Source organism: Kogia breviceps, chromosome 11 (assembly GCF_026419965.1).
Source record: "Kogia breviceps isolate mKogBre1 chromosome 11, mKogBre1 haplotype 1, whole genome shotgun sequence".
Classification (NCBI taxonomy): Eukaryota; Metazoa; Chordata; class Mammalia; order Artiodactyla; family Physeteridae; genus Kogia; species Kogia breviceps.
Window position 1 is genome coordinate 78,343,114 of NC_081320.1, and position 23,384 is coordinate 78,366,497.

The 23,384-nt window shown below is 37.0% G+C and overlaps 1 protein-coding gene and 1 pseudogene across 2 annotated transcripts; one reads left to right on the top strand and one right to left on the bottom strand.

The window, feature by feature from the left end:
- The first annotated feature begins 11,885 nt into the window (after positions 1-11,885).
- DPY30 (dpy-30 histone methyltransferase complex regulatory subunit) lies at positions 11,886-23,079 on the top strand. 2 transcript variants are annotated; one of them, XM_059078760.2, is made up of 5 exons: positions 11,886-11,972; positions 12,210-12,281; positions 12,367-12,414; positions 20,586-20,728; positions 22,737-23,079. In XM_059078760.2, exons 2-5 carry the CDS (start codon positions 12,246-12,248, stop codon positions 22,807-22,809), a joined length of 300 nt encoding a protein of 99 aa, XP_058934743.1. In that variant the 5' UTR covers positions 11,886-11,972; positions 12,210-12,245; the 3' UTR covers positions 22,810-23,079. The 2 variants fall into 2 exon arrangements, with proteins under 2 accessions (XP_058934743.1, XP_058934744.1); XM_059078761.2 differs by having other exon boundaries at positions 11,896-12,110.
- On the bottom strand, positions 15,949-16,682 carry LOC131765273 (transmembrane protein 33 pseudogene; annotated as a pseudogene).
- Positions 23,080-23,384: the final 305 nt, after the last annotated feature.

A 23,384-nucleotide genomic window follows, 5' to 3' on the forward strand; every position in this document is an offset into this window, starting at 1 on the left:
GGGTAGAAGGTAGTAAAAATTGAGTGTTCTAAAGAGCTGCTCTATCAGTTTATTTCATTGAGATCCCCAGAACTACCAGGTTCCTGGACTGGTCACTTACTTGATAACCTACCCCAAAACTATTCAGTCTATTTCTCTATTTTTCTGCTGCTGTTTCTCCTTCCCTCCTTCTCTCTTTTTCTCTCTGCTACTATCTCCCAATCTTTTTTTCTCTTCTCTTTCTCTTTTTACTTGGAATAGCCGTAATTGTTTCTTGTTGCCCCAAACTAAGGAATACTAATTGAAGTAAAGACCCCATTGTTTAACAGTGTGAGGTTTACAAGTGCTCCCAAGACTCTCCACATTCTGGCCACAACTTTATCTAGCTTTCCCCCACCCCCCCACCCCCCGCCACTACTCCCTTACAAATGTAGACTACTGCAAAAATGACTTACTCCCCGTTTCCTTCTTACTGTTCCCCACCCCTTTTCCTGCCTCTGTGGCTCGGCCAGTTCCTCATTCGAAATGCTTTCTCTCTTCCACATCTGATTCATTTCAATTCCTAACTTCCCTCTTTTGAACCCTGTGGTACTTTTTGTTGTTGTGTGAAATCTATTAGATTTATACATGTAAACAAGATGTATACAATGGGCCCTCCGTATCCGTTGTTCTGCATCGGAATTCAATCAACAGCAGATGGAAAATATTTGGAAAAAAATTCCGGAAAGTTACAAAAAGCAAAACTTGAATTTGCCACATGGCCTGCAACTATTTACACAGCACTTACATTGTATTAGGCGTTGTAAGTAATCTAGAGATGATTTCAGGTGTATGGTAGGATGTGAGTAGGTTATATGCAAAAACTATGTCATTTTATGTAACAGGCTTGAGCATCCTGGCTTTTGGTATTGGGGGGGGGTTCCTGGAACCTACCCCACACCCCCAGGAAACTAAGGAACAACTGTGTAACATATATATAATTTAAAGAAAAATGATAAAATAAACAGCATCTATTTTAAGAAAAACTAATGTAACCAGTTCCTTGAAGCACTCTGTGAGCCCCTCCCTAACTCAAACTCTTTTCTCCCCCTCTAGAGAAAGCCACTATCCTGAAATTTGGTGGCTTTTTTTTTTGGCCCCCCGCCCCCCACCCACCGCAGCCTGCGGGATGTTAGTTCCCCGACCAGGGATCAAACCTGTGACCCTTGCAGTGGAAGTGCAGAGTCTTAATCACTGGACCTCCAGGAAATTTATCCTGAATTTTGTACTCATCATTTTTTTCTTTTCATTTTAGTTTTGTGTATACATTAACATATGTAAATATACTGTATAGTTGCCTGGTTTTTACCTTACGCAAATATAATCATACTGCATGTATTCTTTTTTTAAAAAATTAATTTATTTAGGCTGTGTTGGGTCTTCACTGCTGCACACGGCTTTCTCATTGCGGTGGCTTCTCTCGTTGCAGAACATGGGTTCTAGGCACGCAGGCTTCAGTAGTTGTAGCACATGGGCTCAGTAGTTGTGGCTCGTGGGCTCTAGGGCACAGGCTCAGTAGTTGTGGTGCATGGGCTTAGTTGCTCCACGGCATGTGGGATCTTCGCGGACCAGAGCTTGAACCCGTGTCCCCTGCATTGCAAGGCAGATTCTTAACCACTGCGCCACCAGGGAAGTCCCTGCATTTATTCTTCTTAATTTGATGTTTCTGCTCAATATTAAGTGTTTGAATTTCCTCCTTGTTGATTTGTTTTCACTGCAGCTGTTAAATGGGTATTTAGTTTGGTGCCAGCCTTTTTGTTTGTTTGTTTTTCCTTAAGTAACTAACTTTTTAACTTAGCCAAGACACTGCCCAGTAGTAGAGTGGCTCTAGAGTCCAACTGGTTCCATTCAAACCCCTGCTCCCCCACTTTCTGTGAACTTGGGCTAGTGACTTGGCCTTCACATCTGTAGTTCAGCTTCCACATCTATCATCAATACATAATAACATAGTAGTAGGCAGTGCCTGGAATGAAGTCGCGACTTGATATTTGTTGAAGAATTGTTCTCCCACATCTACATATATACTATAATCCAACAAAAAGTATTGGCAAGTTTCTGAGCACTCTTTGCTCTTTACCAAGACCACAGTTATCCTCAGGTCATTTTTCTTTCCCTTACAATTTCTTTTCCTCCTACTCCACTGTCAAAATCCTTCAAGGCTTAACTCTAATATTATCTTCTTGATAGCTCCTTCCCTTATCACCTGCAGCAGAAATGATCCCATTTTTAAACTCTTACGACAATATGGTTGTGTTACTCTATGGCTCTTCTAATATATTGTCTTGTGTTATTGTTATTTAAATACTTTATCACCTCCTGATATAGATTATAAACTCACTTCAAGACAGTGGCCAAGCTTTACATATTTTGGCTCACTTTCTGCACCCAGCCCTATGCCTTGCTTATGGTGCTCATTTAATAAATATTAATAATTTGAAAAATGACTCAAACATGGTGATTGTTGTAGATTTCTGTTGCTGTGTAATAAACCACTCAAAAACATACTGACTTAAGATAACAGCCATTTATTTACTCACAGTTGTGAGTCAGCAATTTGGGCTGAGTTTGGCTGTGTGGTCCTTCTGCTGGCCTTGCCTGGGTTCATTTATGTGATTGCAGTAAAATCTGCTGTAGGCTTGACCAGGACTGAGTGGCCTAGTTATCTTCATTCACATGTCCAGATGCTGGTGGTGGCTATTGGCTGGGGCATGTATCTCCAGCAGGGTATTCCAGACTTCTTTATATAGCATCTGGCTCCCAAGAGAGCATGAGTCGGAAGATGCAAGGGCTCTTGAAGCCTAAACTTCAAAGTTGCACGATGTAATTTCTGCTGCATTCTTTTGTCAAAGCAAGTCACATGGCCAGCTCCAACATAAGAGATGGGAAAATAAATTCTACATCCTTATGGAGGAGTAGCAAAGTCACATTGCAAAGAGGTGTATATGTAGGGATGGAAGAAATTATTGTGGCTGTCTTTGCAAGTAATCTACCACAGTGATTATATGCAGAATTTCCTTTTACCTCAATTTCAGATTAGAACTTAAGATGGATTGCTCATCTAAAAAAGCATTTCCCGGTCACTTTGCTGAGTCATAAAAACATTCCTAGTTTCAATCATGAGGTAAATTAATGTAAGTTTAAGGAGACAACAGCAACAATGAGGATGATGATGACCACTACTACTACTAGCTAACATTTATTGAACCCATATTCTAGGCTAAGCAGGTTAACTTTTACTGTTGTAGTCAAGCATCACTATTTGAGTTAAGCATTATGGTCTCCATTTTTTTAAATAAGGAATTTGAGGCTCTAACAGTCTGTTACTTGCCCAACATCACATATTAGTTAATGACACACACTACTTTAGGGTTTTAAGGTTAAAATCTAGGCTTCCAAAGAAAAACATTTTTACATAGACTGCTAATATTTTATTAGTCATGAAATAAATATATCATTAGCCCCTGGAACAAGAGTGATCTTTCATTCCTGAGCATCCAGGTATTGAGTTTCTGGCTCCTGGCCTCTCACTTGCTAAGTCCCTGCTGTCCAGTTGTTAATATCAACTGCTTTTCTGTACCTTTGCCATTTTTTTGTTTGGTAAAAATATGGGCTTGAGAGTCAGAAAGACTGGGGTTGGTATTTTGGTTCTGCAAAAAAGTTCTGCAAGTTCTTTAATTAACTCATCTGTAAAATGGGTGGAATAAGAATTAAATTACAAAATGAAAGAATACACCTAAAACCTCCTGCATAATACCTGCAATGTAAGAGGGCTCAATAATTTTATTTGTTTTTCTCTCTTACATGTACAGTGTCATTCCAGAATTCAGACTCTACTAGGATCTCAATTTTTAATAATCTCAGTCCATATCTTCTGCCCCTTGGAATTATATCCCAGTCAAATCCATTTTCTGAATTAACATCTTTTAAAATTTGTCTCAAGAAAAATAGTGCCTGGATATTACACTGGCTTTATAATCTCCCTGGACTGAAGATCCTAACCTTCTCAGCCATTTAACCTACAGTATGACAGCCTCCCAGTTTTCAGATGGCAAGAACTTGCAGGACACTTAATCTTGAAGGGAATCTGGTCCAGTTTCACCAGGACAAAAAGGAGGAGCTGAGTACTGAGCTAACTAATCCAGGACATTTGGTCACTTTATCACTTTAACCCATTAATTTATTTAGAAAGTGACTACCGCTAAATAGTTTTTTTGGATATTTTAGCTCTCCTTCTCTTCAAAGGAACTCCTCAAACCTTCAGTTTGAGAGATGCTGAATTATTTGAAGTAGGGACCAATGACACTTATTAAGGACTTCTTTTCAATTAAAAAAAAAAGGAAAATAAAGTGGAGCACCTAGAACCAAGAGAAGAGATGACTGATTTTGAAAAAGGCAGAACACTTAAAAGAGAGAAACAGAAGGCATGGTTGGAGGTAGGGAATGGGAAGAGTAGAGTAACAATTAGGGAATTATTATCCTATAGATGTGTTAATAAGCAAAAACATCGTTGCGGACAATTAATCATTTCCCCATATTGAGTTCACATTGTGACATACATTAATCATTCATTTGTTCAACAAATAGATAGTAAGCACAGACAACGTGCCAGCTGATGAGTAAGTTGCCAGGATATAGTAGGGAATAAGAGCAAGTTTACAGTCTAATACAATGACTAAAAGACTCAAATAACGAGACACAGTGGTCAGAGATATAACGTATATGAGTTCCATGTGTGGGTGTGGAATTCAAAAATGTATATATGATGTGAATAATAAAGATTTTGAGAAATTGGAGAGTAGCTTTCCCTTATTAAATGGGACAGCTGTTACTTAGCTCCCGCTGATTTTTGCCTTTCAGAAATGTGTGGCCTCTGTTGCCAAAGATTAAAGCATATCAAGAGAAACCAGAATTCTGAATTTTTATGTGAAATTTATTGCTGAGGAGATTCTGCCTCAAAATTTTAAAACAAACAAACCAAAACAAAACTGAGGCACTAGTTTGAGATTCTCTAGTTTACAGAGGATTTGTTACTAGTGAAAGTGTGAATGAGCTCGTGTTTTTGAAATAGTATTAGGTGTAACCGTATAAATTGTTACCTAATTTGCTCAGCTCAATTTTTAAAGCTGTGAGGCTATGGAAGCGTAAGCAGAGTCAGTTAATACTGGATATTAAATGAATTCCTTCCTTTAATTTCTTTGTTAGTGTTTCAGTCTGTATTATGTCCCCTCCACCCCATTCCTCCCTGCTTTGCTTAAATAATTATTCTTTTATCCAAACTGCTCCAAGGATACCTGCTTATATTTATCTCAACCTCATCTGAACTCCTTCAGAATTTGTGCTCTATATCATTCATCTTAACCTTTAATCAGTTATCTTTTTGTCATTTAAATGTATGACATATGTATGTATGATCGAGCTGAACTAGAATACAAATTTATGAGGGCAGGCACTGTAATTTATATTTATCTTAAGCTCTCCAAGAGTTTAAGATCCCGAAGTTAACCCCCAGATTTGGTGATTTGCTAGGAGTCACAGAGCTCAGCATATAGTCATACTCACAGCTATGATTTATGACAGCAAAAGGATACAAAGCAAAATCAGCAAAGGGAAAAGGCACATGGAACAAAGTCTGAATGAAACCCGGCATCAACTTCCAAGAGTCTTCTCTCAGTGGAGTCACACAGGACACAATTCTTCCAGCATTGAGATCTGACAACATGTGTGAAATGTTGTCTGCCAGGGACACTCATAAGAAATTCAGTCCTGCTGATCATGTAGGCACGCTCTGCCTAATACATACTAAAAGTCCAGACTCCTAGAAGGAAAGCATGTGCTTAACATAAACCATATTTTTTGCACAAACATTTTAGGCCCAGTGAGTCACTCTCATCATTTAGGGAAAGTTTTATATCAGTGTAAGGAACTGTTTATCATTCAAATTCCTAGATACCAGCCAATCTTGCAAGCAGGCCTTCCTAAGGCCAGCAGTCTCAGGCCTGCTATGTTAACTCTTTTCTGCATATGCCTCATAAATACGCGGGTAAAGGGAAGAATAAACTGGAAGATTTTTCTTTTAATGCTGTCATACAACCAATTAGACTCACTACTCATATAAATATTCTTCCCCTTTATTGCCTGTGTTACAAATAATAAGGTGACATATTTTCCAATTTAAAAAATTTATCTAAATATTTTGGTCTTTTTTGGGGGGGGACCATGCCACTTGGGATCTTCGTTCCCTAACCAGGGATCGAACCCATGCCCCCAGCAGTGGAAGCACAGAGTCTTAACCACTGGACCACCAGGGAAGTCCCTGGCCTTTTAATTTTAAAATAAATTCATGCTTTCGGTAAAAAAAAAAAAAGTTCAAACAATATAAAAGTTTGCAAAAAGCAAAGACTTCCCTTCCCCATTTTCCCGCTCCACAGGTAACCATATTTATAGTTTGTTGTATATCTCTCCAGGCTTTTTCCTATGCATATACTAGTATATACATGCAAAAAAAAAAAAAAAAAAGAATCTCACTACACAAATTTTCTTACAACATGCATTTTTCAGATGAAATTAGGTTGTGAATGTTTTTACATGCCAGTACCTATAAATCTACCTCATTCTTTTCAATGGCTACACAGTAGTCCATTGTATTGAGATATCATAATTTAATCTATTCCCAATCTCTTTCTACTAAAAACTGTGGTACAGTATCTTTGTACCCGTGTACATTTTTGTATTTTTATGGGATTAAAATCACAGAAGTAGAATTAGTGTGTCAAAGTGAACATTCCATTTTATTTTATCTCTTTTGTGGTAAGCTCATACTGAGTATGAACTCTTTACATAATACATGATAGTGAACATTTTTTGACTCACTACTCAGAATCCATCCCCTTTCTTCCCTCTTCCTAGCCATTCTAAGGTTTTCCCTTGTGAAACCCATCCTGTCCCATTGCATAGCAGTCATGCAATTTAGGTGGTATTAACTACCACCAGGTCACATCTTCATCATTGTTCAGGGAAGGCAGTAATTTAGGTTTGTGGCAATCAGCACATGACATCTGCCTTAGCGAAATAACTGGTTCGAGTTGGATAGGTGAAAGAAAATTTCAGACTTTTTTCTCATGGATAGACCCATGAGAAGTGATGCTTTCCCTCCTGGAATATGGAAAAGAAATCTAAATATAGGCTCTTATGAAAAACGGCTGAAGTAATTGACAATTTTGGGATGGGAAGTGATATTAAGGTTAGCCTTTTCCTTCATTTTTATTATTCTCATTGCTGAGATATGTCTGTATCATAAAAATCAGAAGAATACACTTTATTCATGTCTTTTTTTTTTTTTTTTGGCCATGCCACACAGCATGTGGGATCTTAATTCCAGGACCAGGGATCGAACCCGTGTCCCCTGCAGTGGAAGCACAGAGTCTTAACCACTGGACCATCAGGGAAGTCCCTGTATTCATGTCTTTGAAAAACCCATTTGGTATGTTCCTTGGGGATGGTGGTAAGTGTGCCTGGGCATGGAGTTTGGTAGTGAAGACAAGGAAACTACAGGTGGAGTAGTTGTCTTCCTATATTAGGCAACAAAAAATACATCCTTGGAAAGTGATTTACCAAACCTGGAATATATATTTTTAGGTCTTCTTGAAGGTGGTTGGTGTCCCTCCACACGAACTGCGTTCAGAGGGTCCATTTACACTCAATAAATTCTACGTATTTCTCTGCAAACACACGTGTGTGTGTGTGTGTGTGTGTGTGTGTGTGTGTGTTTGTGTGCTGGATCATGTTCTTTACTTCTTTGAGCACTTTCTCTCCCACAAATTATTTAAAAGAAAAAAACAGATTAGAAACAACAGGTAGAACAATATCACAATAATGAAGTACTTAGGTTTCACTTAGATTTATATAACTTTTGTTTACAAAGCAGTTTCATCTATCTAATCTCATTTGATTCTCTCTGTGAAGAATTGTTATGCTAATTATATATGTGAAAAAACATGAAGCTCAGAAGTGTTAAACTATTTGCTTAATTCCACATGGCAAACAAATGAAGGAACCAGGTTTTAATACTTAACTAATCCCAAATCAAGTATTTCTCTACTACACATATTGTATTATTCCTAAATAGGTATTGCCTGTCTAAATAGGTTAATATTTTATTAACAGAATTTGCATCATGTCTGTAAAAAGGGGGTCTAGAACAGTGCAAAATTATTCTAGATTCTAGAATTCTGGTTCTAGAATCTATAACCACTATCTCCCTAAAACCCCAAGTAAGGAAGGCTAGAGACTAGTACTTTGGTGCAACTGCTTGCTTTCCCTATAAATTCACTTCTTTTGAAAACATATTTATCAAATATAAGAAACAAAAAATGAAAAGATGAATATAAGATCTTTGCCTTTGAAGAACTAAAAACTCTAATTGTGTTTAACTGTAAACAAAATATAAGGCAGGATGAGGTAAGTACCATAATAAATAGACATAGTAGAAGTAGATGAGAGGAGTACTGAACAAAGTTTGGTATTACAAGTCCAAACAAGAGCTTAATGTTATTCTCATTCTTTTAATTTATCCCACTCTAGACAGTACACAAGATATAAAGCAGAAACTAACAACAACAAAAAAATAGTACACAATATTGCAAATTTCTGTCATAATGATGGTTTTCAGAGCCATCTTTTTATCTTAATATTTTTATTGAAGTATAGTTGATTTACAATGTTGTGTTAGTTTCAGGTGTACAGCAAAGTGATTCAGATATATGTATATACCTATGTGTATATATATATATATATATATATATATTTTTTTTTTTTTCGGATTCTTTTCCCTTACAGGTTATTAAAAATATTGAGTATAGTTCCTTGTGCTATACAGTAGGTCCTTGTTGGTTATCTGTTTTATATATAGTAGTGTGTATATGTTAATTTCAAACTCCTAATTTATCTCCCCCCCTTTCCCTTTTGGTAAACATAAGTTTGTTTTCTATGCCATACTCTAGAATTTTTAATTTCATATCAAAACATTCTACAGTATTTTGAATTAATTTTGAATTTTATACTTCCTATAACTTTCTTGCTACTTTGTTTCTATCATTTCTAGCTGTTATTTACTTTTATTTACTTTTGCTCAGCTCTCTGCTGCTATGGCTTTTTCCCTGAATCTTTCAATTAATGTTATAAATGTAAAAACTTTATCGAAGCTTTTTTGTAAACCACACTGATAACTATTTTTTTTGATTGAGAGAAACCTGGCCTATAGTTAATTAATCTGTGCTGTTTCCTTCAGTAATCATTTTTACATTCTGTCCTTTTTCTTCAGTAGTGTCAGTGTCTTAATTAAATTCCAGTTTTAACTGTGAATCAACTCAATATATGTTGTGTACCTATGATGTACCAGGCACCATGTGAAGCATAAAGATACATAAAACAAATTCTCTGTCCTGAAGGAGCTCACAGTCTAGCTTCCTACTTTACTAATACTGTCAGTACTTAGAAAATGTAAATTAGCAGCTCTCAGTTACTTTCTGGAAGACTTTTTTGTTTTTGTTTTGTTTTTTGTTTTTTTTTAAAGAAGATGTTGGGGGTAGGAGTTTATTAATTTTATTTTTAATTTATTTTTGCTGTGTTGGGTCTTCGTTTCTGTGCGAGGGCTTTCTCTAGTTGTGGCAAGCAGGGGCCACTCTTCCTCGCGGTGCGTCGGCCTCTCACTATCGTGGCCTCGCTTGCTGTGGAGCACAGGCTGCAGACACGCAGGCTCAGTAGTTGTGGCTCACGGGCCTAGTTGCTCCGCGGCATGTGGTATCCTCCCAGACCAGGGCTCGAACCCATGTCCCCTGCATTAGCAGGCAGATTCTCAACCACTGCGCCACCAGGGAAGCCCCTGTTTTTTTATTTTTATTTTTTTTAATTTGGAAGTTTTTATGGCGTGTCTACTATGTATTGGGAAATGTATGGATATATAATAATGATCCACATAACTCTCAAGTTTTCCCAATCATTCTCTGGTTTTACTTTCTGTTATTTTCCATTCCTGAAAAGCATTTAATCTTAACTTGAATCAATATATGTACTGGTCAGTTTCTATATCCTGTACATAAGCATCCACAACTTTGCATCAATTCTGCATGAAAAATTCTATATCCTGTACATACGCATCCACATCTTCGCAACAGTTCTACATGAAAAAGCTGTCACCAATCACAATGCTAATCAAGCATACATCATATAAGCCGATTTTTTTTTTTTTAAGTTTTGGCCGTGTTGGGTCTTCACTGCTGTGTGCAGGCTTTCTCCAGTTGTGGCAAGTGGGGGCTACTCTTCGTTGTGGTGCGCGGGCTTCTCATTGCGGTGCCTTCTCGTTTTGGAACATGGGCTCTAGGTGCACAGGCTCCAGTAGTTGCAGCATGCAGGCTCAGTAGTTGTGGCTTTCAGGCTTAGTTGTTCCGTGGCACGTGGGATCTTTCTGGACTAGGGATGTAAACTGTGTCCCCTGCATTGGCAGGGGGATTCTTAACCACTGTGCCACACCACCAGGGAAGTCCCAATCAAGTATACGTTATAAAATAAAACTTTAAAAATGTATCCACAAGTCTGGCTCCTAAACAAATTTTATTTACTTTAGATTTTTAGCCATGTAGTTTTAACGGAGTAGTAAAATGACGTTGTATTCTACCTTAAAAAAAAAACCTTGGGACTTCCCTGGTGGTCCAGTGGTTAAGACTCCACACTCCCAACACAGGGGGCACGGGTTTGATCCCTGGTTGGGGAACTAAGATTCCGCATGCCGCACAGCGTGGCCTTAAAATACAAACACGTTAGGGGCTTCCCTGGTGGCGCAGTGGTTGAGAGTCTGCCTGCCGATGCAGGGGACGCGGGTTCGTGCCCTGGTTCGGGAAGATCCCACATGCCGCGGAGCGGCTGGGCCCGTGGGTCATGGCCGCTGAGCCTGTGCGTCCGAAGCCTGTGCTCCGCAAAGGGATAGGCCACAGCAGTAAGAGGCCTGCGTACAGCAAAAAAAAAATAAAATAAATTAAAAAAAAAACCAAACACGTTAATATTATGATCACAAATATTTCTGCATTTTTAGAGTTATGGCTTTATTCTAGTATATTGATATGCCATAATTTAGCCTCCAAATATTTTATATGAAGTTAAAATATTTTCATATTACCAAGTGCAACTACAAATGGGATTACTGAATCAAAGGCAGGCACTTTAATGAGTGTATCACTTATATTTACATTAAAATAAAAGGAATTTATTGGAATTACAACAACAATCCGATTTACTAGATCCTGTTTGGTATTTACAAAAGTGTGTAGGAGGCAAATTGTCTTATGTATTTTTACAAATACAGTAGTATCAATAGTATCACGGTTTGGAAAGCCAGTTGCATATTGCTAATCTTGATACAAATGTAAGGTAGCACTAACGTGGCATGTTCACATACTTAAGGGCTTGAATAAAAGCTTACTACGAAACCCTAAAACATTGCTTCTTCCCCACTTTGGCTTTAGAGTAAAACATTGACATTCTTTCGTGGACAGTTGAGTTTGGGTCTGTGATTTTCTAGTAAGAACTATCCAGCAAGTGGTTTCGGTTCCGCGAAGAAGAGCTTCGGCAGATTTCAGGCAGCACGGAGGGGTGGCCAGGCCGAACCTCCGCCGGCTGGCCTAGTCACTGGGTCTGCAGCTGGGGTGGCGCCTGCTCTGGGTAGGCAGGTCGAGGAACGAGTCTTTGGCAGACCCCGAAGCCACAACTTGCCCAGGTCACTGCTTACCACAAAGAGTATCGTAGAATCAGGGCCGGGCTGGATCCCTCCCAGCCCGGCCCCCGCTGGCAGTTCTGCGCAGGCGCGGCAGTAGTGCGACATCCGTCACTTACGGCGGAAGCGGTTTGTGCTGGGAGTTGGTGGCACGGTGCAGGGCTCTTAGGAACGAACGGCTTGGGCGCGGGTAATCAGCTCCCTTTCCCCTTTTCTCTAACTCTTCTAGGTTCTTGGGAGTACGGCGGAGCTTCCGGACCTGATGCGGGCGCCCGGTCGTGGACTGTCCCACTCTGTTCCTCTACTGCTCGGGGTGCTCCGCGCCCAGGTGGGGGTGAGGGGCGGGGTCGGGGCTGGGCTGGACTCCATCCTGGTGTCTTCGTCTTGAAATCTCCCGGGTAACTCACGGTTTTTCTTGTTTTCCAAGACTGGTATCCGGGGACTGTGACTTGCAGGGTCCACCATGGAACCAGAGCAGATGCTGGAGGGACAGACGCAGGTACCAGAAGGCCCTGGATTCAGGGTGGCGGTGTGAAGCAAGGAAGAGTGGCTGATGTTTCTGTGACCGGTGTTTTGTTTTCTAGGTTGCAGAAAATCCCCACTCTGAGTACGGTCTCACAGACAACGTCGAGGTAACTTGCCCAGTTCCTATGCCGTATCTTTGCGTCTCTTACGAACTGGAGAAAACTTGGGTTTCATTTTTACTAGGTTGCTTTGCACAAGGGAAAACTTTATCGTCACGAACGAAATAGTATCAAATTATGGGCAACTTGTTTTATTAGCGGTACTAATACTTCGTGGTATGCAGACGTACACATCAGCTGAGTCGAGAGGTTGAAGTTTGAAAATGATACAGAGAAACAAACATACATTACTGATGGAGACTCAGAATCCTTTTGCTTTGTGGCTACTAATGCTCTGTTGGGATACTGCATTGGAAAAACTGCACGTCATAATTAAGAAGCCCATTGTATTTGTAGCAGAATAGTGTGCTGGTGAAGTCAACATTTAGTAAATGTTGATATCTTTGCAGAGTTACGTAGTAGGTGCCATTGCCATTGGAAGCTATAATAGGTAGTAGACACTGTTTTTGCCTTACATGGTTGAGTCTGAATTCAGTTTCCCACCCAGAGCTAGGTGGGATTGGTTAGGAAAACAGAGTTCCTGGAAGAGATGTGGGTGTTTTACGAGGGGTGGTGGTGGGGGGAAGACATCATCAATAATTAAGTTTGGATAAATGAGGGCAGGAGCATTTCCGAGTAGAATAATAATAGTAATAGCTGCTAATTTTAGTCTTTTTACCATGTGCCAGGCACACTCCTCAGTAACTTCCATGTATTTTCAGTCTTGCAAGGCTCAGAGAATTTGAGTAACTTTTCTAAGGTCACCAGGAAGTAAGTGGAGAGCTGTGTGGTAAACCTAAGCAGGTTGACTTTTTTTTTTTTTGCGGTACGCGGGCCTCTCACTGTTGCGGCCTCTCCCGCTGCGGAGCACAGGCTCCGGACGCGCAGGCTCAGCGGCCACGGCTCACGGGCCCAGCTGCTCCGCGGCATGTGGGATCCTCCCGGACCGGGGCACGAACCCGTGTCCCCTGCATCGGCAGGCGGACTCTCAACCACTGCGCCACCAGAGAAGCCCCAGGCTGACATTTTTGAGGTGGAATTAAATTGTATTGCTGATCTTGACCAACTGCTAGAGTTCCCTGGCATGTGGAGTGACTACTCTGTGCCTATAAAATTGCTAGGAATGTTTGTTGGTTTGATATCAGGGTTAAGAAAATCTGAGTCTTTTCATAATGCAGTTTTTAATTGAACTGCGATGCTGAATCAGGTGAAGATACTCTATGCCACTTATCATTTAAGAGATTTCTTTTTAGGCATCAGCAGCAGTCTTTTCTTGATGGTGCTTGTGTACGGAGGCAGAGCCATAAAACTGTAGAGCAATGATACCAAATGCTTTTTTTTTCAAACCCTCAGACCAATTTCCATGGTAAAGTGAGAAAAAAAAATGAGAGTGGAGTGAGTACTGATGATACATTATTTGGTGATTGGTTTTCTTGCTTCCATAATTTTAAAATGCCCGTTCTTTTATGAGTTATGGTGATAGTAAAATAATAATTATGCTTGTTTGTTTGTAAGTTTTTACTTGGTAAAATAGAGTTAACAACCCTACGTTAGTCCCTTCATTCATTGTATTATTTTATTTTTAATGTACTTGTTCGTGATATCTCAGAGTCTGGAAACCACTACTCTACAGCTGCTGCTGCTGCTTTTTGTCTTAGAATTCCATTTTATTTCCATTGCTGACGTATAGTTTTTTTAGGTGGTTGCTTTAGGACTTATCGTATGGAAGTTTAACTTCCCACAATTTACCTTCAGGTGGTATCATATCTTTTCACGTATGATATAAGGACCTTATAAACAGTATCCTTCCATTTCCTCTCTCCTGGTCTTTATTCTATTGTTATCATATATTATATTTCTACATATGTTATAAACTCTGCAATTGATTATTTTTATTTTTCTTTAAAAAGTCAATTATCTTTTTAATTTTATTTTATTAAATGTTTTTTATTGTTTACTTAACATTATAGTTACTTTATTGCTCTAGAAAATTTAGTTTTTAAAACCATCAGATTACATACATAGCGATAATGAGACTACCCCACCCCCAACAATCAACTGTATATTATGAGGCTTCCCTAACTTGGTAGATAACTATTACAAAATTACAAAAATAGCTGGTTACAGTTGAGCTATCAAGTAGGTGTCACATTTCTGTAGATTGAAAAGTTGAATAAAAAGAAAACTGATGTTACTGATAAGTTGCTGAGTGTATTTGAGAAATCCAAGCTACATGCACACAGAAAACAACTGGTTACAAAAACCATTATGTTACTCTGTATTAACATTTTGCCATGTTTTAAACATTTCCAATCATGCAACAATAATAAAGATCAGAATGAATTTTATAAAGGAGTTGATGGAAGCTCAACAAACGTATTTAACATATTATACAACTCAAATCACAGTTGCATAACACATCCAGTTCTCCCAAATTTATCAGTGCATTACAACATTGAAATGCACACTATTTCCCCCACAACTCCTCCTCTGGCCCCATTCCTAATCAATAACCTTACCTATATAAACCTTTCTGTTTAATCTTTTAAATCATATTTGTTGGGTAAGTATGTATAGTCTTCAATATTTCAGAACAGATACCAAGTTTAGTCACATGCTCAGTCTTCAGTTACATTCCTTTCAGAAAGCATCTGAACTGCTGCAATTGTCTATGAAAATTCAAGCCTAAGAAACTGAGAAAACTGGCAGTCAAGAATCTGATCTAAGTAATTGTGTAAACTACAATAATACTAAAACCTATGTGTGCACATTTCTAAAAGAAGGATTTCCTATTTGAGAAATGTTACTCAATGTGTCTCTGAAAGGAAAACTGTCTGACTACTGCTCTTTGATGTAAAACGCTTAGGTGACCACAAGTATTTAACCCAATTGGCTAACAGTCTTACAGTTGGGCCTTTTTAAAAAAATATTCAAAGCCACAGAAGTAATTATGAAAATAAAATTTTGGAAGATTGTAGCATAAGATACATATAGAATTCCTATTATAATAGTACATCCAAAATAAATCTGTCCTAACAAAGCAGCACAAAATCAATTTGAAATTAAATAGTGGGAAGTGTTTTTGTTAAAATCATTAACCAAAATTACTGAATGGCAAAAGAATACTGTCTCAAAATATACTGAATTTACATGTTAATATTACCATAATGAACTCATGCCAGATATAAATTCAGGTTACTAATTAGATGAAAACGAATTTTAGCGCTATTTTTTCAAGAGAAATAAAGGTACTTCATGATAAAGGCACAGCAGCGTCTAATAAAGAATTTTTGGTACATTTATCACAGGATTTAAATTTCCTTAACTATTAACAACACATTACAATAAAGTTTCTCAGAAAGTGTTTAAAAGACTTGATTTAACATGCCAGGAAAATGATTATTTTTCTTTTGAGATGCATTTATGTAAATTATGTAAATTGCAGTGAGGTCAGTTTTACACCTGGAATTAACCATCCCTAGCAGAAGTACCAGCAGCTAACAGTGCTTATTTATATTACACATAACTTAGCTGGATGTTAAACTATGCAACTGTTGGTGCCAGTCTGCTTATAAAGACAATGCTCTGGAGACGAAGTCTTCTCACAAACAGTGGGCAAGCAGGTTTCATTTTTAGATGTTCAACAACAATCCTCCGTTCATTAAACAGGTCCAATAATATGGATTTCTTCTAGAGGAGTATCGAACAGTAAGGAATCTATGGTATATGAAAGGCTGGAGCAAACTTCCTTGACCCCTAAAAAGCATTAAAACTGTAGCAGGCTTCAAGAATATTTCATGACAAGCAATGATTTCAGAATATTCTGTTGATTAGCGCTGAATTTATCCGAGAGGTCTCAGCAGAGGTAAACTATTTGAACCCTTTGCATCAAGGCACCTTTTTCGTGTGTGTGGCAGTATGAAGCGAAGAAAATAACAGGACTGGGAAATACTCATTGTAATGGGGTAGGAATTGAGAAAGATGAGTGAACAGAACAGGTAATGCCAGCTGTCCTCTAACAAAGCCTGGGCCAGTAATGCTCTGCTTAACTGGAAGTGTAGTAAGCTTTGGTGCAGCCTCAGAGCACTAGCCAGAGCATTTGCCAGCAAAGCACGTTGGGAAAAGCTTGCTACTTCATGCAACCCAAGAAGAGGCAGAACAAAGAGCAGTAAACTATGAACAAGCGAGAAAGCCACATTGCCATGTCCAGTTTTATTGGCCGTGATGAATTGCACTGCGCCCGCCTCTTGGGGGCCGTTAGGGGCCGTGTCCACCATGGGGGGCTTATTACACACGCGTCTGGGAGGCTGTCCAGCACACCCAAGAGCACAGCTGGGTTTCTCGAAAGACCAGAGTGAAAGTGGACCTGCTGAACAAGGCCCAAGCCGGCTCCAGGTTATTGCTGAACCCGGAAGTGCTCCCTTGACTTCTGTCCAATTATCTTTTTAAAAGAGATTTAAACAGTACGAGAAAGGAGTGTTTAACGTTTATCTGTGTAATTGTCATCTCTGGGTTCTCCATTCTTTTGTGTAGATCCAGCTGTTATCATTTCCCATCCTCCTGAAGGGTTTTCTTTAACAGTTCTTGTAGTGGAGGTCGGCTGGGAAGGAATTCTTTAATGTTCTGAATGTCTGAAAAGGTAATTATTTTGCCTTTGCTTTTGAGATATTTTTGCTGAGTATTTGCTCCACTGTCTTCTGGCTGACATTATTTCTGCTGAAAAGTCTGCTATCATTCCTATCTTTGCTCCTCTGTACTTAATGTCTTCTCTTTGTGCTTTTAAGATTTTATAACTGGTTTTAAATAACTTGATTATAATGTGTCTTGGCGTAATTTTTTAAAAAAATGTTTCTTGTGCTTAGGATTCATTGAGTTTCTTGGATCTTTGGGTTTAGAGTTTTCATGAAATTTGAAAAAATTTCAGCCATTATTTCTTCAAATATTTTCAAGTATTTTGTTAGCTTAATCCTTTCCTCTGTCTTCTTGAACATATGGAATATATTATAATAACTGGTTTAATGGCACTGCCTATGCTATCTGTATCATTTCTGAGTCTGTTTCTGTGAATTGGTTTTTCTCTTCATTATGGGTAGTTTTTTCTGCTTCTTTGCCTGTCTGGTGATTTTTATTGGAGGCTGGGCATTATGAATGTTACCTTGTTGGGTACTGATTATTTTTGTATTTCTTCAAATACTCTTGGGCTATGTTCTAGGACTGGGTTAAGTTACTTGGAAACAATTTTATCTTTTGAGGTTTGCCTTTAAGCTTTTTTAAGTGGGACCAGACCAACCTTTAGTTTAGACTTAATTTCTTCCTCTTGTGTATTCTACCCAGTGCTTCATGTGTTATGAGGTTTTCCCATCCTGGGTCACAGGAACATGAACTACTTCTGGCCTGTGTGAGCTGTAGGGATTGTGCCTCCTGCTTCTTCCAAGTGGTTTTTTCTTCTGGCCTTGAGTAGTTCCCTCACACATTTTGTAAAACATTTTGTAAAACATTGCAAAATGTTAATACAGAGTAACATAACGGTTTTTGTAACCAGTTATTTTCTGTGTGCATGTAGCTTGGATTTCTCAAATACACTCAGCGACTTATCAGTAACATCAGTTTTCTTTTTATTCAACTTTTCAATCTACAGAAATGTGACACCTACTTGATAGCTCAACTGTAACCAGCTATTTTTGTAATTTTGTAATAGTTATCTACCAAGTTAGGGAAGCCTCATAATATACAGTTGATTGTTGGGGGTGGGGTAGTCTCATTATCGCTATGTATGTAATCTGATGGTTTTAAAAACTAAATTTTCTAGAGCAATAAAGTAACTATAATGTTAAGTAAACAATAAAAAACATTTAATAAAATAAAATAAAAAAGATAATTGACTTTTTAAAGAAAAATAAAAATAATCAATTGCAGGATTTATAACATGTAGAAATATAATATATGATAACAATAGTATAAAGACCAGGAGAGAGGAAATGTAAGGATACTGTTTATAAGGTCCTTATACCATACATGAAAAGAGGGAACTACTCAAGGCCAGAAGAAAAAACCACTTGGAAGAAGAGTTCCCTCACACTCATGCTCTGATAAATACTCACTTGAAGACTGGAAGGCAATCTCTTAGTCTCTTTCTATGCAACTCTCTCCTCTCTGTGAAAGTTTCCTTTTCACTACTCTGCTCTGCAAGTTCTAGTTCTCTTGATCTCCCTGAATTTTCAACTCTGTCTTCTCAACTTGGAGACTGCAGGGCTCTGCTTGGGTTCCTTCTCCCTGGGTTTCGTTGTTTAAGTTCTCTAGGCAGGATGCAGTAAGCTGGGGCAAACATAGGATTCACCTCATTTTTTCCTATTTTTGTGATCACTGTTCTACACTCTTAAAAACTTAATCTGTGTGTGTGTGTGTGTGTGTGTGTGTGTGTGTGTGTGTGTGTGTGTGGTTGGATATACATTTGACCCTAGAACAACCCAGATTTGAACTGCATGGGTCCACTTAAAAGTGGATTTTTTTTCAGTAGTAAATACTGTAGTCCTACACGATTTCCAGTTGCTTGAATCCACGAATATGGAACTATAGATACAGAATCACAGATATGGAGGAACAGCCTATATAAAGGGCCAACTGTAAGTTATAAGCAGATTTTTGGCTGGGCAGAGGGTCATGTTGTTCAGGCATCACTATATATTTTTTAGATTAATTCAGGATTTTGACTTTACTAAAAGTAAGCATAGCAATTGGCACATAGTGGATAGTCAATAAATGTTTAAATGAAATAAATAAGAGGATTTGGTCAAGGAGCTTATTGTAGGTTCTATCAGAGTTGCTTAGGCATTGCTGTTTCTTAATGAAGGTATTGGGATGTCATGTAACTGACTAGTTTTTATCATATATGGGTATTTGTTGAAATTTACTGGTGAATTATAAGTTTCTTAATTCATGGGCAAATAAAATAACTGTTTCATACATTAAATAAGTATAGGTAATTATTTTTAAGTCCAAAAATTAGATCGAAAAATCACAAGCAAAACTAGACAAGTTACCTTACATAGTTCTGGCAAGTGTTTTTGGAAAGCATGGTATGTATGTTGTAGTTATATGCTTAAAGTTTTTTCTTAGTTTTTACAAAATAAAATTTTCTTAAAAAAATTAAGTGTAGAATTTTTTTGTTTGTTTGTAATTGTTGACTCATTTATATCCAGTTCTAGTATGATTGGAACAAAGTTCATTTAAATGAAAGTGCTCTTAATAGTGTTTTGTCTTTGAGATAGCCACTTATTTCTAAATTTCTGAAATGGTAGATTTTCAGAAGAAGGCAGAGTTTTCCAGTAAAGTAGTTTTTGATGCTCTGGATGTCAGGTGAATTTATATGAAAGGCCCAGATTTTGGGGGATTCTTAGATGGAGGAAGTATAAGTCATCATTTCTGAAACATTTAAATATCACATTAATGATCTTTCCCGTATTAGTTATTTCTTCTATTTTTTGGCTAATTTTACTTTATATTTTTTCTTAAATTTACTCATTTAAAAAAATCACAGATGCATTTGTTTAGAAAAGAAACAAATGGAAAAGCATTCTCATTGCCGTAGAGGGTAACCATAAAAATGAAAACAGTGAATACAAAGCAGTGGTAATAAATTTTAGCTAGATTCTGTTGCCAGTTGAAGTCTCTAAGCCTGAAGCCTGCTCTCTGTTAAGAAGGGAGTTCAGCAAGTGTTACAGAAGTGTTAAAGACATGTTAGTGCCAAACTGAGACATTGTTCTTGATATTATCTGTGATAAAAGAACTGAAACAGGACTAGTTTTCTCACTGTGATTCAGTGCTAGTTAGTGTCATGTCCAGATTTTTTGAAGCACATTGTAAGAAGGTGTATTCTCATGAAGAAAAGAAAAGGGACTTGTATTTACTCCTAAAAAGGCAGAAAGAAAGAGAGAAAGTAAGTGTAGGATCTGGGGATACGACATTAAAAGAATGAGATATTATGGTGTCTTCAGAAAATGCTTGAATGAAATTTAGAAATGTGTCTGATTTTATTTTGGCAGAAAGATTTGCAGTTCAGTCAACTTTCTAGTCATTGATTTACCTTTTCTATTAGTTTTATATTTCCATTAATTTTGGTTTAGCACTCAAAATAATCTAGTTATTTTTTAATATTCATGCATGTTTTTTGAATTCACTAGAGGATAGTAGAAAATGAGAAAATTAATGCAGAAAAGTCATCAAAACAGAAAGTGGATCTCCAGTCTTTGCCAACTCGTGCCTATCTGGATCAGACAGTTGTGCCTATCTTATTACAAGGACTTGCTGTGCTTGCAAAGGAAAGGTAAGGTAATAGTGTCTGCAAATGGAGTTACCAGAAAAAGCAAAATAAAAACTTCCCTAGTTGAAATATCATGAGTTATGTATAGTTATTTTTTACTATATAAGGAATTTATAGATACTAAAGTTTTTTTTTAAAAACAAGTCAGCCATAATCTTAATTCAGACACTTATTTTTCTACTAGTCTTAGATGATATGTATATTTGTAATCATGGTATACATGTAATTTTATATCTCCTTTTTACTTAAAATTATAAGATAAAACTTCTTTCATATCTTTACAGAGCCTTCATGATTATAAATGAAATTATAATATCACAGTTAACTTAGCCATTTTCTTGTTGTTGACCATTTAGCACCAATTTCCTTTGTTATTATTGATCACCAGGTAGTTTATCTGTTTTCATACCCTTTTGCTTTTGTTTAATTACTTTATGATAAATACCCAAGAATTGGTTTGCTATTTCAAATGACGTGACTATTTTTATAGTGTTTGACACATAATATCATATTTCTGTCCAAAAGTTTATCCTTAAAATTCTTCAAGTGTCATCATAGCCTCAAGTGCATGCGTGTTATAAACTTTTTTTTTGCTAAGTTGTTTTAATTTACATTTCTTTGTTAGCACAATTACAGTTTTTCTCTTTTCTGTACATGTTTTCTGTACAAAAATTCTTTTTGCATAAGTAAATCCAATAAGAAAATGTTGTAAGTTACGTTAGTTAACATTTATTGGGTGTAAATTATGTTTTTCTCAAAGACTAATAATGAACACTGTAGTAAACTGACATAACTTGATAAGGAGCTTGATGGAACATATCTCAGTTATTTAGAATAGGTGTATTACTTAGTTTTATTTTTTAATTAATTATTTTTATTACTTAGTTTTAAGTTAAAAAATTAAATGAATAAACAAATATTTGTTTTGGATTGTTATATTTATAAAATAGGATTTATTTTTGACTACAAGGTATGTCTTGGCTCTACTACTGACAATTAAAATATGGGCATCTTTTATGCATTTTTGTTCTTTCTCTAAAGAAGGCCAGTGTATCAGAAATTCTAAATATTGCTTTAAATGCTAGAAGAAAAGAATTTGAAGAAGTTTTACAGTAACATTCTATTAGTAAATACAAATTTTTAAGTAAGGCATTCTAGCAAAATAATTCATCAAATTAACTGTAAATATTATGTAACAAGTATTATCTCTGTCTAGTTAGTTCAAAAGGCTGTTTAAAAAAAAAGGCTGTTTAAAGTGCTAGGAGAATGTTTTGAGATCATTGTAAATCAATTCTAAATATGCCTTTTTTTTTTTTAATATGCCTTTTTATAGTAGGGTTTAAAATAGATGTTTCCCCCAACTTTTCATCTTTGGACCTGTTTTATCAGCAAAAACAACATATGTAAAACTGATAAATATGAAATAACACCTCTTTATTTTATTAAAATTTTTTTTCCAGTTTTGAGAAAAAATTTACATATATCACTATATAAGTTTAAGGTGTACAGCATGATGGTTTGATTTATGTATGTTGTGAAATGATTACCACACAGGTTTAGTTAACATCCATGATCTCATATATAGACACAATAAAAAGGAAAAAAAGAAAAAAAATTTTCTTCTTGTGGTGAGAACTCTTAGGATCTACTCTTGTAACAACTTTCCTGTATGTCATACAGCAGTGTCAGCTATAGTCATCATGTTGTACATTATACACCTAGTACTTAGAACTGGAATTTTGTACCACCTTCCTCCAACAACCCCTCTCTCCCACCTCTTAATTTTAAAATATGTTTAAGGGACTTCCCTGGTGGTCCAGTGGTTAAGACTCCGTGCTTTCACTGCAGGGGGGACAGGTTCAATCCCTGGTGGGGGAACTAAGATCCCACATGCTGCACGGTGTGGCCAAAAGAAAAAAAAAAAAAAAAAGTTTTCATTATGGGACAATACATTTAAATTAACACGTCTCAAATATAAATTTCTAAATTTTGGATTTCTTTTCCCTTACAGACCACCAAATCCCATTGAATTTCTAGCATCCTATCTTTTAAAAAACAAGGCACAGTTTGAAGATCGAAACTGACTTATTGGGAAGAACAGAAAAATTTGTTTTCCACTGTAGATTTACATGATTAAGAGGCAACTTTAATTACCATGATCCCCCCCCCCCCATTTTGGAAGTATAAGAATCATCAGGACAGCAGAACTTATTTTGGAGTTGCAGAAGAAGACATATCTCCCTTATTGATTTAATCACATACTTATTTAATGAGTGTATTCTGTGCACTTTTTTCTCAGATTGTCTTTAACTTTGTTTTTAAAATGACCTTCAAAATAAACTGCTAAAACATCATTATCTTACAGTAGTGTTTGTTCTATATGACAAATATTTTATGTGGTTCAGTTGTTTTCATGTATTACTTAATTCCTTGTGTCTTAGAATGCTGCAGAGTTTTACAACAGTGTGAAAATACACCAGAGTCAAGTAGAATATTAAAAAATCTCAGCGAGTTTTTCTAGCTTTGTTCCTGGACCTCTTGGAGGGTAGGATTTGGGCATCTTCAGTTTTTAGCAAACATCACCAGTGATTCTAATACACAATAAATTTTTTTTTTGTTTTTGTTTTTGCACAGTAAATTTTGGAGTGCTTTTATAAGC